Here is a 15,328-nt window from a genome sequence, read left to right on the forward strand (position 1 = left end):
CCTCCTGGGCTGTGAAGGGCTTTGTGGTGAGGGCAGCTTTCCCAGCTTACCCTTTCCCAGGTACCTGGAGCTTGGAGTTGCTCCAAGCCAGCCCCAACACAGCAGCAGAGCAGATGGGGCCAGTTTGGGGTCTGGGCTCCACATCTGGGGGACACCACTTGAGGGAGATTTCGGGAGTTTTATGCAAAATGTGAACCTCTGCAGATTCTCCCAGGGCACACTGTGGGCACACCATGCCCTGGGGGGACCTGCTCAGTCTATGAGGTGGGACACAGCTCCCCATTGGGGTGGGACACAGATCCCATTGTTGGGGGACACAGCTCCCCATTGGGGTGGGACACAGCTCCTCATTGGGGGGACACAGCTCCTCATTGGAGTGGGACACAGCTCCTCATTGGGGGGACACAGCTCCTCATTGGCGTGGGACACAGCTCCTTGTTGTGGGGGACACAGCTCCCCATTTGGGGGGACACAGCTCTTCATTGGGGTGGGAAATATCTCCCCATTGGGTGGGACACAGCTCCCCAGTATGGGGGGACACAGCTCCCCATTGATGGGACACAGTTCCTCATTGAGGGGGACACAGCTCCCATTGGGGTGGCACACAGGTCCCCAGTGAGGGGATACACAGCTCCCATTGGGGTGGCACACAGGTTCCATTGTGGGGGACACAGCTCCCCATTGGTGGGACACAGCTCCCCATTGGGGTCAAACACAGCTCCTCATTGAGGGGGACAGAGCTCCTCATTGGGGTGGGACACAGTTCCCCAGTGAGGGGGGACACTGCTCCCCATTGGGGTCAAACACAGCTCCTCATTGTGGGGGGACACAGCTCCTCATGGAGTGGGACACAGCTCCTCACTGGGGGGACACAGCTCCCCATTGAGGGGGGACACAGCTCCCCATTGGGGTGGGACACAGCTCTTCATTGGGGTGGGAAATATCTCCCCATTGGGTGGGACACAGCTCCCCTTTGTGGGGGAACACAGCTCCCCATTGGGGTGGCACACAGCTCTGCAGTGGGGTGGGACACAGCTCCCCAGTCACCAAGGGCAGGTCTGCCAGGGTGGGTTTAACACCTGACCCCACAACTTGAAGCTTTGCATCCCCTCGGGATGGCTGCAGGTCCCTGCTCATGGCCAGGGGCTGGGGAGAGGCAGGGACAGGGATTGCCCTGCAGAGAGGAACAAGTTACTTACAGGATCTTCAGGCTGTAGAGGCCAGAGAAAGCTTCCCCTGGGATCCTGGAGATCTGGTTTCCAGAGAGGCGCCTGCAGTGGAAAGAAGAGGTGTCAAGATTCCTGTGATGACATTCCCTGTGTGCAGAGGCTTCACAACCCCTCCATGCTGCACTATCCCCTCCAGGGGAGGCTTCAGCACCTGCAAGCTGGGCCACAACCCTGAGCTGGGCATCATCCCCTGAAAATCCCAGCATCATCCCCTGGCCCAGCCCGAGGAGCAGCACAGAAAATCCCAGCTCCTGCCAGACCTGAATCCAGCATTTTCAGCATCCAGAGACAGCCCATGGCTCAAAGCCATTTCCTGGATAGACACAGGTCCCCAGCACAGAAATACAGCACAGGCAGTGAGCAGCCCACAGACCCTGCTCCATGCCAGCCTTGGCAGAGAGACTGGAGCAGGGCAGAGCTGTTTCTGCTCATGGCAGGACTGTCCCTAAATCCTGGCTGGTGAATGAGGGTCAAAGGATGGGAGAGGAAGCAAAGAGCAGCACCAAAATGGGAAATGAGACATATCTGGGACATAGCGCAAAGAGCAGGGGAGAACATTCAGAATTTCCTGAAAGAATTTATTGAAGAAAACCTGTGGGATTTGCCATTGTACAGCTTCACCTGATCTTAGAACTCAAAATTGAACAAGGCCCAGAGAAGGCTGGGGAATTAAAAGGTATTTGCATTTTTCATTGACATTAGAAACTGGATCACTGTTACCATTAGGACTATGGTGGGGGCATGTGGTTGAGCCAGGACTGAAGTCCAGGACTTCTGAATCTAGGCTGGACCTAGAGAAGAGGTGACTTTTCTCTTTTTTCTCCTGTTCTGAGGACAAACATGGATGAAGTCCCAGCCCCCATCAGCCAGAAATCATAAAGAAAGGTTCAACAACCTGATTAAGACCCTAAATTGCCACTAAAATTGGGCAAGAATCTTGTCTGCTTGACTTGGAGTGGAATATTGCATCTCCAAAACAGAGACAGTGAACATCATTTGTGACCAGGCTCATCTGCATTCTCACAGAAAGTCCAAACCAGGCCCAAGAGGTTGGGCACAAACAATCCAAGACTTCTGGCACAGACATGGCAAAGGTATTCATTAAAGTTTTTTTCTTTTTAGGCATTTTTTAGGGGAAGGAGGCAGGTGTGGAGGCTGAGCAGTGCAATCCTGGCTGGAAGCAGAGTGCAGGGCAACTCTTGGGATCTCTGCTGCTCTCAGTGACCCTGAGATGTGTTAAAGTTTCTTTTCCCAGCCTGGTGCTCGAAGAAGGAGTCAGAACTCTTCAGTTCTCGGTCTCAAGGTGGCTTATTGTTCCTCATCTATAAAATTCTTTCTCCTGTCCAGCTGAGGTCCATCCAGCAGGACAGTCCCAGGCACTCTGCCTGTCCCCAAGGCAGTGTTATGTCTTTATACTAAAAACTACATGTACAATATTTACAATTACTTCCCAATACCTATCACCTATGTTAGACAGTGAGCTTCTACTCTAAACCAATCTAAAAGTGCCACCATCACAGCAGAAGATGGAGGCCAAGAAGAAGAAGGAGAAAGGCTGGACATGCCCAGATTCCTCCATATTGCCCTTTGAACCCCCATTCTAAAAACCCCAAAAATCTATTTTTCACCCTGTGATAAATTCACTATTACTCAACTTAAACTTTCGTGGCTTGTAATTCTTCATGTAAAGGTTGGTAATTGTTTTTTGCAAGGGCTAAATCAAAGGCACAGGGGCATTTTGGGCTCTGTGCCAGGGTCCCTGAGCCCCCTGGGCTGGGGCTGGAGCCCTCCTGGGCAGCCAGAGGGATTTTCTGGGTTCTGACAGGGATCCAGGGCTCTGCAGAGGTCACTGAGGGGACCAAGGTGTTGTGGGCAGCCAGGCTCACCTGTGGCAGAGCCCGTGTGTGGGTGCCTGAGCTCTCCCTCCCCTCGGGAATCTGCAGAAAATCTCTCCCATAATGAGGCCTCTGACAGCACAAACAGCACAGGGTCGTCTCTTTAATGTGTGCGAGCAGGTTGGAACCTGCCTCCGGCAGCACATGATCCGCCTGGCAGGCTGGGCTATTTGTCACTTAGGGGCTGTGATTTGGGGTAATTGCTGCTTTTGATTGCTGATTTCCACATGGGAGGGAGGGAGTGCTGTCCGGGAGGCTGCAGTGCTTGCCTGGAGGGGGGGGGGGGGTGTTCCTGCACGGCATCCTCAGCCTGCTCCTGCATCCTCCTCCTCCCTGGCTGTCTGTCTGTCCTCACCTCCCCGCAGCTCCGGGCTGCTCACACTTATTCCAGGCTCACTGTGCCTCTCTGCTCACTTCCCTGGGTGTGTTTGAGTGTTTGCCAGGTTCCTGAATGGATCTGGGACCTCCAGGATCAGCAGCCTGCTCCTGCATCCTGCATCCTCCTCTCCTCCCTGCCTGCCTGTCCTCACCTCCCCGCAGCTCTGGGCTGCTCGCACCTACTCCAGGCCCCTCACACCTATTCCAGGCCCAAAGTGCCTCTTCTGGCAACTCCGTGCCTCTCTGCTCACTTTTCTGGGCGTGTTTGAGTGTTTGCCAGGTCTCTGAATGGATCTGGAACCTCCAGGATTAGCAGCCTGCTCCTGCATCCTCCTCCTCCCTGGCTGTCTGTCTGTCCTCACCTTCCTGTAGCTCCAGGCTGCTCACACCTATTCCAGGCTCAAAGTGCCTCCCTGCTCACTTCCCTGGATGTGTTTGAGTGTTTGCCAGGTCCCTGAATGAATCTGGGACCTCCAGGATCAGCAGCCTGTTCCTGCATCCTCCTCCTCCCTGGCTGTCTGTCCTCACCTCCCCACAGCTCTGGGCCCCTCACACCTCCTCCAGGCTTAAAGTGCCTCTTCTGGCAGCTCTGTGCCTCCCTGCTCACTTTTCTGGGTGTGTTTGAGTGTTTGCCAGGTCCCTGAATGAATCTGGGACCTCCAGGATTAGCAGGAGAGGAATGTGGAGCTGAAATGGAGCCCCAGCTGGGGCTGCTGGCCTCAGGGTGTCCTGGGAAGCCCCAGATGCTGATGGAACACTGCAGAGCCAGCTGGTGTCACCTCAGCACTGTGGGCAACACAGAACATAAGGGGGAAACAACTCTGTGTTGTTTTGAAGCAGATGCCCAGCTTTCACTGGGTGAAATGAGAGGATTCACAGGTGAATTTAGAGGCCCAAAGCACCCCCAGCCCCAGATAAGGCCCCATGCCTCACTGCTGCTGCAGATGTTTCTGTCCTTGGCCATGTTGCACCAGGCTGTGCCTTGTCCCTGGCTCACCTCTGGTCTCTGGCTCTTCTCTCCATGCCTTTTCCTCCTCCCTGCCCCTGAGGCAGCCCAGCTCCTCTCCCCAGGCTCAGGGTCCATGCCAGGCCAGGAGCAGGCCCAAAGGGAGGCACCAACCACAAGCACCTCTCTGAACTCTCCTCCCAATGCCATTGACAGCGTCACTGGGGTCCAGCATGGGCTCTGCCCACTTCTGTGCAGGGGCTGGGAGGTGGGACATGTCTGTGGTTGTGCACACAGGCTGAGTTTTCCCTTTCCTAGAGGGCTGCATGGCTGGCTGTGCACACAGGGTGTGGAGGTGTGGGGTTTGGGGGTTTGCTGGACCTCCAGGACAGGTGCTGATGCTGCTGGGGGTGTTCCCTGTGTTCCAGGCAGAGGAGCATGGCTGTGCCACCTGTCTGAGAGCAGACCAGGAATGGGTGAGCCTTTTGGGGTGTCCTGTCAAGGGTGAGCACTGGAAACATGTCATGGAAACACAGAACAGTTTAAGTAGGAAGGGACCTTAAAGCTCATCTCATTCCACTCCTTGCCATGGGCAGGGACACCTTCCACTATCGCAGGCTGCTCCAAGCCCTGTCCAACCTGGCCTTGGACACCTGCAGGGATTGAGCAGCCACAGCTGCTCTGGGCACCCTGTGCCAGGGCCTGCCCACCCTCACAGCCAAGAATTCCTTCCCATTATCCCACCCACCCCTGCCCTCTGGCAGTGGGAAGCTGTTCCCTGTGTCCTGTCCCTCCATCCCTTGTCCCCAGTCCCTCTCCAGCTCTCCTGGATCCCCTTTAGGCCCTGGCAGGGGCTCTGAGCTTTCCCTGGAGCTTCTCCTCTCCCGGTGAGCACCCCCAGCTCTGCCAGCCTGGCTCCAGAGCAGAGGGGCTCCAGTTCTTGGAGCCTCTTCCTGACCATCCTTTGCTTCCATGCCATTAACTCCTGTACCAGTTCATGTCAGAGACCCAAGACATAAAAATCTTCCTGTGTCTGACCCTTCCTCTGTCCATGGTCACTTGGCACTCTTCCAGGTTCATGGTTCCCTCTGTCCCTCTCACTCAAACTCTCCAGAAATCCCCCTGCTTGGCAGACAGGCACCCATTGAATATATCTGCAGAATTCAGATCCCACAGGAAATGCAGTGAAATGGTTATTTCCTTTCCATTTAAAATGGAACAATAACATTTGAAGTGATGCTGCCAGTGTGACATCCCCTGAGACAGCTCCTAATTCACTCCTTCTGTGGAGGAGCTTGGGTGAATAACCCCACCAAGGAGGACAGAAAGGCACTGCCTTTGCCCTAAGCACAGGGAAGAGGAGCTATTCTTGCAGGGCTGAAATTCTGGTCCACATGGGCTCAGCTCTAGGCCTGCTCAGGGCTCTTTTTAAGACAGACTTAATTCAGTGCTATGTCCTGTTCTCCTGAAGTTTACACTGTGACATGGGGTTGGGAGAAAGAGAAAGCTCTGCGTTTAAAAAGTGGCTGATAGAAGGAGGAGAAAAGGGGCAGGTAGAAGGGGAGGGTGACAGCTGGATGTGGCTGGCTTACTTCAGAAAGCTCATGGTGGATTTTAGATCCTGCCCCCCCCGTCTCCCCTTCTACCACTCCCATGATTTCTGGGAACATTCCTCCAGGCTTTGATCTGCATTCCCAATACACTCCAAGTTGGAACAAACTCATGGTTTACCACTGTATGGTTGCTGCTGTTCAGTTACCACAGGCTCAACCCTCCTGTATCTTGAGCTTCTTGGTCATGCTACAACTTCCATGGCATGCCCGAAGGCTGTGCTGGGCAAGATGGCTCATGTCAGGTGCTCAGGCAGCTCAGGGATGCTCTTATCACTCACATTAGGAGGCAGGAACGTTGCCCATTGGCAGGACAGGACAAACATGTGTGTCCATATCCCAGTAAAATTCTCCCCTTGCCAAAGTTTCATTGAGCGTGTCGGCCGCCCCTTTGATCTCCTGCTCAGGGTGGTTTCTCAAGCACTCACCTCTCAAGGCACTGTGCCCAGACACTCCATGCTCCTGCCTAAACTGTGTCATCCTGCCAAGCCTGGGCCTTCCCCTGAGCACACAGGGGACCACAGGCCCCGTGTCATGCCTGGGTTTGTTCTTGTGCTGGTGCAAAGCAGGAATGAAGCCAATTAAGTCAACAAGTGAAAACATGGTGCATTTGAGGAAAGGGCCAGGCCTGGACTCTTCCTTCTCACACAGGAATCTGCAGCTGGTCCTAGTGTGGTATCTCCTGAGGATGCCTCTAATGTGGTCTGTGCTGTCTCACTCCATCCCTGAGGAGAAGACTGTGCCTGTTTGTAGCCCTGCTCGCTGTGCCCCCTCAGTGCCTGTTCCAACTCGATAGATTGATCGCATTTGTTCTTTTGTTTATGGTCCTCAAGCCAGTTTTCAACCCACATGAATGCTCATATGCAAGCCAGTTTGCATTCATCTGCCAAGTAATATTAGTAAGACACAGCTCCTTAATGAACAGGACACTGAAAACCTTCACTCCATCTCTTTATATTATAAACTGCAAAGATTTTCTGTTTCTTCCGTCCAAACCTTCAGAGCAGTTTTCACTTTTAACTCTACTTTTGGTGCCCCACTTAGGGTACCCCAGAACATAATTAGTCATATGGAAAGCAGTTTTCAGGGAAACTAGGGCCAGCTACCCCAACTAGCAAGGATTTTTCAGTTGGTGAACACTCTCTCTGGTCTGAATGGAGTAGAAATAGAATGGAAATCTCTAAATTTCCAAAACATTTTGAATTCATTTGGGCAGCTGCAATATCTTGGCCTCATTGGTCAATGTTCATGATAGACAACCCCTTAGAAGCCCTTCTCTCCTGCACCTTGGCCATTGCTAAGGACAGTCCTCACCCCATGCACAGGGATGATCTTTGGAAGGCTTCATCAGAGGAATTATCTCTCTCTGTGCTTTTGCTCACCCACTGAACTGATGGAGCAGCACCATCCTCTGCCAAGGACTGGTGCCAGAAAGTCCTGGATCAACCAGAGCTGGTCTCCTTTTTGCCAACGAGTTGTGCTCTGGTGCCTTCTCTACACAGGAGCTGTGCAGAGTCCTGGGGGAACCACAGAGGCCAAGAATTCAGAGCTGCAGCTCTTTGGCTATGGCCACCGGGAAATGGAGGGCTGTGCCAGGCAAGGTGACTTCCAAGGAGCTGTGATTCTGCTGTGGATTCTGCCTCCAAATCTCAGCATGACAAAACAAATTCATGGCCCTACAAACATTTGTGTCTCCATAAGACCTGTCCAGCCTAATGTGTCATGAAACCCCACCAAAGCTGCTGTCTCAGGAGTCCCCCTTCAGACACTGCACTGCTGCAGAAGCAGCTGCTCAGCCCAGTGCCAGCACATGTGAGCATTGCCCAGGAATGCCAGCCCTGCTGCACAGAGGAGCTGTCAATCCCACAGGAGCCATGCAGGACTGCATTGCTGCCTCCTCCAGGAGTGACACTGCCTTGGAGTGAGAGCCTGTGCTGAACAGCCCCCCAGAGTGGATGTTCCAGATGCCTGGAGGCTGATGGGGGGCTGGGGGTGCTCTAACAGCAGGCAAGGGCAGCCAAGGGCAGCCCTGGTGCCCCATAAGCTGTGATGGCTCCATTGGACCACATGGGAAGGGGAGTGAGAGGGGGGTTCCCTCACAGGTACAAGGCAGGAGAAGAGGGCTGCTGCATTCCCATGCCTGCATGTCCTAGGGTGATGTTATGATGCTTGTATCCCCATTCCTGTGTTCTGTTTATGCTGGATATCATGTTCTGTGTCTTCAAGACTGGCTCTGTAGAGCGAATGTTTTGTTTTGGTTTTGTTATCAGCCGCTCCCCCATGGCTGGCGGGACACAGAGACAGGGCAGTACATGGTGCTGCTTTTGCTTTTTGCTTGGCTTTTTGCTTTGTTCTCGCTTTTTGCTTCTGCTCATTAGTTAGTTTAGCTAAGCAGCCCAAATTTTCCCTTGACTGTTTCTCCTTTCCCTTTTTTTGGACCTACTCGAGCCTGCTTCGGACTGGGACCTGGGAAACACCGAGAGTTTGCACCTTGTGGCCTAGCGTGGCCTGCTCTGGGCAGCAACCATTCCCAATGCTGGAAGGACTGATAACAGAGAGGCCACTCCCAAGAGAGACGTTCTGAAGTTGTCATCTTTTTCAGAGCAGTAAGAGAGTGTTGTCACCTGGTATTGTTCATTCTGTGTGCTGGGGGGTGCTTGGCCTGTTAAATAAACTAATTCTTTCCACTTCTCTCCAAGGAATCCTTCCTGACCCAGCTGTGGGGAAGGGCCCTGTGGGTTTGCTTTCTGGAGGGGCCCCCCTTTTGGATCTTTTCTCCCAAATTTACGCTAAACCAGGACACTACATTTTATTTCATTTTGCTTTTGTGCCATTTTTTGTTCCCCAGGCTGGCAGAGCAGGCAGCAGTGGGTGCTGAGCGCGGTGCTGAGCCTGCTCCCCATGCCGGTGAGTCCCTCTGCCCCCGGAGTCCGAGAACAGGCAGGTGAAAGAGCCAGTGGCTGGGAAGGGGTCTGATCTTGCCGCTGTGCCCCGAAGCAAGAGGTGAATGGCAATGAACACCTGCCTTTGGCTGCAGTTTCCCTTCTTGGCACCGAGCACTCGCGCTTGGATTCAAAGCACGGTAACAAAGCCCTCGCCGGCGAACACATTTCAACATGTTATTATTCCCAGGCCGGCTTTCAAGATCTCTTTCTATTCCTTCTGTACTGATTGCTCTTGTTTCTCTTGGCTCCCAGCTCTGGCTTTTCAGGCTTCATTAACTGGAATTTATTAGCAACTTTAAACAATCTTCCTGCTGCCAAAAAGAGAGAAAGAAAAGAAGAAGGGGGGGAAAAAAAAAAGGAAAGAAACAAAGAGGAGACATACTAAACTCTGGGCTGTTCCCTGCCTGTGTGAGGCCCAGCTCTGAACACCTCTATGTGTGCAGGTTTTCTTTGGAGGTAATGTGTGGTGAGTGCCTGGGCTGGGACTGTGCCTGCTCATGTACCCTCTCCTGTTTCTGGATGGGAGGCTGGGGGCCAGAGGGGTGCACGGCCACTGAGGCCCCTCTCCCACTCCTCACCAAAGGCAGCTGAGCCTGGAGGACCAGGTCTGTGGGCATCTCCTGAGTATGAGAACTAATTGCACTCACAACACCTTCCTGAGCAGCTCTCAGTGAATATTAATGGCTCACGGGGCACACCTGAGGGCCTGTTCTCATTGCTGGACAGTGAAGCTCTGGCAGTGAAAATAACCTTACCCAGAGCACACAGGGAGTGAGCTGGAGCAGTCCCTGTGCCCTCATCTGTGCCCTAACCACAGCATTCCCCCTGATCCCATGGGGACACGTTTGGTGTGCAGAGCAGAGAGGAGCCAGTGCAGAAATGACCTGCGGGACACAGCCTGGCTGGGTGTCACAGTGACACTCTTGGGGGATGGCTCTGCTGTCCTCAGGGCCCTCATGCCACCCTGTCCTGGTGTTTTCCACCCAGTGTGGAGAGGCCTAATGTGGGCCCACAGCCTAGATTTGCAGGGCTCCACAGCACTGAAACCTGGCATGTGTGTCCTTGTTGTCCCTGGGACACATGGGCTGCATCCACCCATATTTGCAGCTCTCTTCCCCTTTCCCACTATTCCTTTTCTTCAGCTGAATCCCAGCTCCATGCACAAGCTCAGCCATAAGTCCAGCTGATCTCTGACTTCTGGGAAACTTCACTTGCATGAGGAGCCTGGGGTGATGCTAAAATAGAGGAACAGAAGGAGGAGAAGTGGTGAGGGACCCTGGGCTACTGGGGCTAAATCTAATGAGAGAGAAGATGGAATCAGAGAATCATGGGTGAGAGCAGGAGGGGAGAACCATGAGGAGGAGCCAGAGGAACCTGGGCTTTCTCTGACTGTTGAAGATAAGGGTTGTAGATCAAGGACAAGGGGTGTCAAGAGTTCCTGGGATGTTTCTGATCATTTAATGGAATCTCAAAAAGGACATTTGAAAATCTGGGTTGAACTTGGCAATTTTTTTGCTGAGGAACCTCTGATTTTTTCATAAGGTTCAAGCACCTAAGGTATCTTTGGCAATAAAGCAAATATAATTTGAAATACCAGTTTCTTTTAGGACTTTACCCAAAGTAAAAGACTAAATGTTAAGAAGTAACCTGAAGATGAAACAATTTTTTCTCTCTCAGGCTAAAAGAAATTTTTGGGGTTGACCAAAGCCCCAGAACATCAGTTTTAGTTCGCCTTGAACTGAATTGTGTAAATTTTGTCTTTGGTTGCTTCAGCCTGTCACTCACATGGTTTATCCAGCAGGTAATAGGGAACATAAGGCTGTAGATATTGAACTATGAGAGAGCATCCAAAGGAGGGCAGTGAGGATGATGAAGGGCCTGGAGGGGAAGTTGTGTGAGGAGCAGCTGGGGGCACTTGTTCTATTCAGCCCCCAGAGAGGAGGAGTGGCAGGCACTGATCTCTCTGTGAGCACTGACAGGACCCAAGGGATTGGCCTGATATTGTGTCAGGGCAGGGAATTGGTCATGGCCCCAGGCCTGACATTGTTAAAAAAGCATTTGGACCAAGGTGTGACTCTTGGGGGTGGTGCTGTATAGGGCTGGGGGTTGGACTTGGTGATCTTTGTGGGTCCCTTCCACCTCAGACCATTCTTGGTGATCTTTGTGGGTCCCTTCCATTCTTGGTGATCATTGTGGGTCCCTTCCACCTCAGACCATTCTGTGCCTTTGTGACTCTGTGTAGGAGGCAGACTGGGGCCATAAAGCCACCCAAAATCCCTGGGGGTGAGGAACCTGCTGAAGGCTTTCCATCTACCTGAACACAGGCGCAGCCAGGATGAGCTGCAGCAGAGCCCTCCTCCCTGTCAGCCCTTCCCTGCTGGAGGGGACAGGCAGGGAGAGCTCCCTCCTGCCCAGGAAACCCTGGCATGGTGGGTTTGGGGGTCCCTCACTGCTCAGCAGGGCTTTCTGCTCTTCACTCCCGTGGCATGTCCCAGCTCTGCCATGGGGATGAAGACAAAGGGCTTGGGCTGGTGTGTGCTACGTGTCACCCTGGCAGACACTGGGAATGTGTCCCAGGCAGATGAAATCAGCAGAGATCTGAGCTGTGAAACCTGAGCAAACTTCCCTTGAGGATGTCTAAACAAGCAGGATTTGTTTGCTTGATTCTTATGCGTGTCCTGGCACAGAGGGTGATCCCAGCCTGAATGTCATGGTCCTGATGTAATGTTGTGGGATAAAAATTTGGTGAAGATATAAATGAAAAGAGCAGGGGAAATGCCAGGCAAGTTGCATTATTGGTCAATGACAGCCCTGTGAATGCTGTAAAAACTGTCTCTGTCTAGCTGTTGTTGTTGAATCACTTTTAATTTGCCATAATATATAAAATGTTTCCTTGTTTGATTTAATATAAATTACTTGATTTCCATAAATAGAATTACTATCTTACTGCTATCAAATTCAAGCAGGCCCTTTGTTATGCACAGGTGTATGATGCTGCAGTTTGCATTTCTTCCCCTGACTGTAATGTCAATCCTTTCCAAAGGGAGACTTGTGACACACAGGACCTCCAGTAAAATATTATCTAATAACTTCCAACTATTTTTTCAGATTTTCCTCTTTAAATTTTTCCCCTTTGCCTGTTTCATTCATAATTATTTTTGGCTGTGGGGAGCTGGCTCTTTTGGAACCTATGAATATTTATTCCTTGCTGGTTGAGGCTGCTCTGTTTGTGCGTGACGTAACCAGGACACGGTTGCTTGCAGCAAGACAACTGCTAATTGTGCACAGAGTGTGTGAAAAGCCTCAGCACCCCCAGTGAAGGTGCTGGGTGCCCACATTTCAACATGGATGTTGATAAAATGAAAGGAGAAAGGCTGCAAGATGGGTGCAAAGTGCTGAAGAGCCCTTTTCTGTCGGCAGCTCTGGCTCCAAAGCCAGAACAGGATCAAAAATGTTTCCTTGTCGGCCTGTAAATGCCTGCTGGAGTGGCTGGGGTCCTTACAATTCCAATGAATTTGGAATACAGACAGAGGATGATCAGTTGCAAGACCATTTGAAGTAAAATCTGTAATATAAAATCACAGAATCCTGCAATGATTTGGATTTGGAGGGACCTTAAAGATCATCTCATTCCACCCCTGCCATGGCAGGGACACCTTCCACCAGCCCAGGTTTCTCCAAGCCCCATCAAACCCAGCCCTGGACATTTCCAAGGATCCAGGGTCAGCCACAGCTTCTCTGAGCACCCTGTACCAGCATCTCACAGGTGTGAGGGTGATATCTGTAATTCTGACATTTTGGAAAACACCATTTATGAAATGCCAGTGTTGTGCCTTGTGGTGGCAGCAAGATCTGATTCAGAGAAGTGAAAGTTGTTTCATTTAGGCAGATTAAGTGGCAGTAACTGTTATATACACAGTAAGCTCACAAAACACATCAAATGAAGCATTAATATTAGGATTTCATGAATGCAATAACAGTGTTTTGAAGAAATTGTGTTTTCCAACAGAAGCTGTTGTGTTGAAAGTACAACAGCATGAGAATAACACCTGGAGGTATTTCTCATGGTCAAGTGGAGTAAGACCATACAGGTGCAATTTACTCATGCAGAAATGGTCAACCTCAACATTCTGCCCCCCGGGCTCCCATTTTTTTGGGGCTCACAAAGGATTCCAGTGGTTTCTTGTGCTGCTGGGTAATTTTCACACTTTCAGAAGTGGGGCCACTCCTTCACTGACACACAGCCACATGCTGATCCCCAGGACTGGGACTGCTGCTGTGTCTGAGTGTGTCTGCTCAGACCTCAGTGGGACACCTCAGCCTCTGGGGAAGCTTTTTGCAGGATGGCTCTGTGTGACATCCCTGGGGGGCTCAGTGTGACATCCGTGGAGGGCTCAGTGTGACATCCTGGGGGGCTCAGTGTGACATCCCTGAGGGACTGAGTATGACACCCCTGAGGGACTGAGTGTGACACTCCTGGGGGGCTCAGTGAGACATCCCTGAGGGGTGCATGTGACATCCTTGGGGGGCTCAGTGTGACACCCCTCGGAACTGTGTGTGACACCCTTGAGGGACCCTGTGAAGCACCCAGGGGCTCGTGTGTCTCTGGGCTGCAGGAGGCTGTGAAGGGTGAGTGAAACTCTCTGATTTCTAGCTCTGCCCCAGGGTACAGTGCTGATTTCTGAATGAGAGATTAGGTCCTCTTTTATTTGGCTTTTGGCACCACCTCAGCCTGAAGGTGACGACCTCAGCGGAACCCCATAGCAGGAGCAGCAAACAAACCCTGTCCCATACAGGCTGCTCCCAGCTGAGCCTGCAGCTGCAGGAGCAGCCCTGGGAGCTGTGGCAGTGCAGGAGGAGCCTGTGCAGTGTCCCCCCAGCCCCACAGCACCCCCTGCCCATGCAGCACCCCATACTCACAGCTCCTCCAGGAAGCGCAGGTGCCGGAGCGCGCGCGGCTGCAGCTCGCTGATGTTGTTCATGCTCAGGTCTCTGGCAGGGAGCAAACACAGAGGTTTCTGATCAGTGGTTTGCACAGAATGAACCTCAGTGCCAAGCTCTGGGTGCCCTCTGTGCTCAGTGGGAGGGTGAGAAGCCTCTGCAAGCAGCATTTCTGCATTAGCAGCTGATCACAGCCTGGGCTCTGCCTGCAGAGGGATGGATGGATAGAGAGGAGTAGCCAGAGAGAGCTGGCTCCTTCAGGGTGGTCTGCCTGAGCTCCTCCAAGTTCTGAAGCAAGTTAGGACATTTCCCAACAGCATCAGCAGTCCTGCTGTCTCATAAGCTCTGGAGAAGGAACAGGAAGCCCCGTGACACTGGAAAGGACAGCGTGTCCCTGGACCCAGCAGCATATCTCTGTCACCATGGCCATGCCAGCCCCCACAGGAAGATGTTCCAGTGTGGGGACACACATCTGCTTTTGAGGAGCCAGCAGCCCATTAGAGAAGGGGTCCATCCCACTGGCCTGCCTTTCTCTACACTGTACAAACCAGAGAAGCACACAGCACTGAGGGGCAGAGCTTGGCTCCCAAACTGAGGTTGGGAGGTGAAGGAACCTGGCTGATTGTGCTTGTCTCACTCTGCCGTCTCCAGCTAAGGGCTCATCTCCTCTGCCTGGCTTCCAGAGAGCCTCTGGAGGAGGCTGTGCTGGTACACAGAGGGTCCAGGGTGGTGCTGAAGCCCTCTGCCCATTACAGTCACTGTGAGCTGCCTGAGCAGAGCTCTCCCCATCTCAGGCTGTGAGAGAAGCTCAGTCTGTCCCAGGTGATTCAGTGCACAAGCTGGTATGTGGGGAAAACAAGGATATTCCAGGCTGTTCTTGGGGTCAGTGCACAAGGTAGTATTTGGAGAAAAACAAGGGTATTTCAGGCTTTCTTGGGGTCAATGCAAAAGCTGGTATGGGGGGAAAACAAGGGTGTTTCAGGCTTTCTTGGGGTCAATGCACAAGGTGGTATTTGGGGAAAACAAGGATACTTCAGGCTGTTCTTAGGGTCAGTGCACAAGCTGGTTTTGGGGAAAACAAGGATATTCCAGGCTGTTTTTGGGGTCAATACACAGGGTGGTATTTGGGGAAAACAAGGATATTTCAGGCTGTTCTTGGGGTCAATGCACAAGCTTGTATCTGGGGAAAACAAGGATATTTCCAAGCTGTTCCTTGGGTCAATGCACAAGCTGGTTTTGGGGAAAACAAGGATTTTCCAGGCTGTTCCTGGGGTCAATGCACAAGCTGGTATCTGGGGAGACAAAGATATTTCCATGCTGTTCTTGGGGTCTGATAACTGCAACCCTGCCCTCATGAGCAGCTGCACATGAAGAAACCCACACT

The 15,328-nt window shown here is 52.2% G+C and overlaps 1 protein-coding gene across 1 annotated transcript in view; it reads right to left on the bottom strand.

Annotated features, from left to right (window-relative positions):
* The window catches only part of LGR6 (leucine rich repeat containing G protein-coupled receptor 6), a 169,280-nt gene that overhangs the window by 91,476 nt on the left and 62,476 nt on the right, over window positions 1–15,328 (bottom strand). Inside the window, exons 2-3 of the mRNA XM_005492487.4 lie at window positions 13,924–13,995; window positions 1,200–1,271 (exon numbers count right to left, since the gene is read on the bottom strand). Of these exons, the coding sequence (XP_005492544.4) occupies window positions 1,200–1,271; window positions 13,924–13,995 (144 nt within the window). The remainder of the gene's footprint in view (window positions 1–1,199; window positions 1,272–13,923; window positions 13,996–15,328) is intronic.

The sequence above is a fragment of the Zonotrichia albicollis genome, chromosome 28 (genome assembly GCF_047830755.1).
Source record: "Zonotrichia albicollis isolate bZonAlb1 chromosome 28, bZonAlb1.hap1, whole genome shotgun sequence".
NCBI classification, from domain to species: domain Eukaryota; kingdom Metazoa; phylum Chordata; class Aves; order Passeriformes; family Passerellidae; genus Zonotrichia; species Zonotrichia albicollis.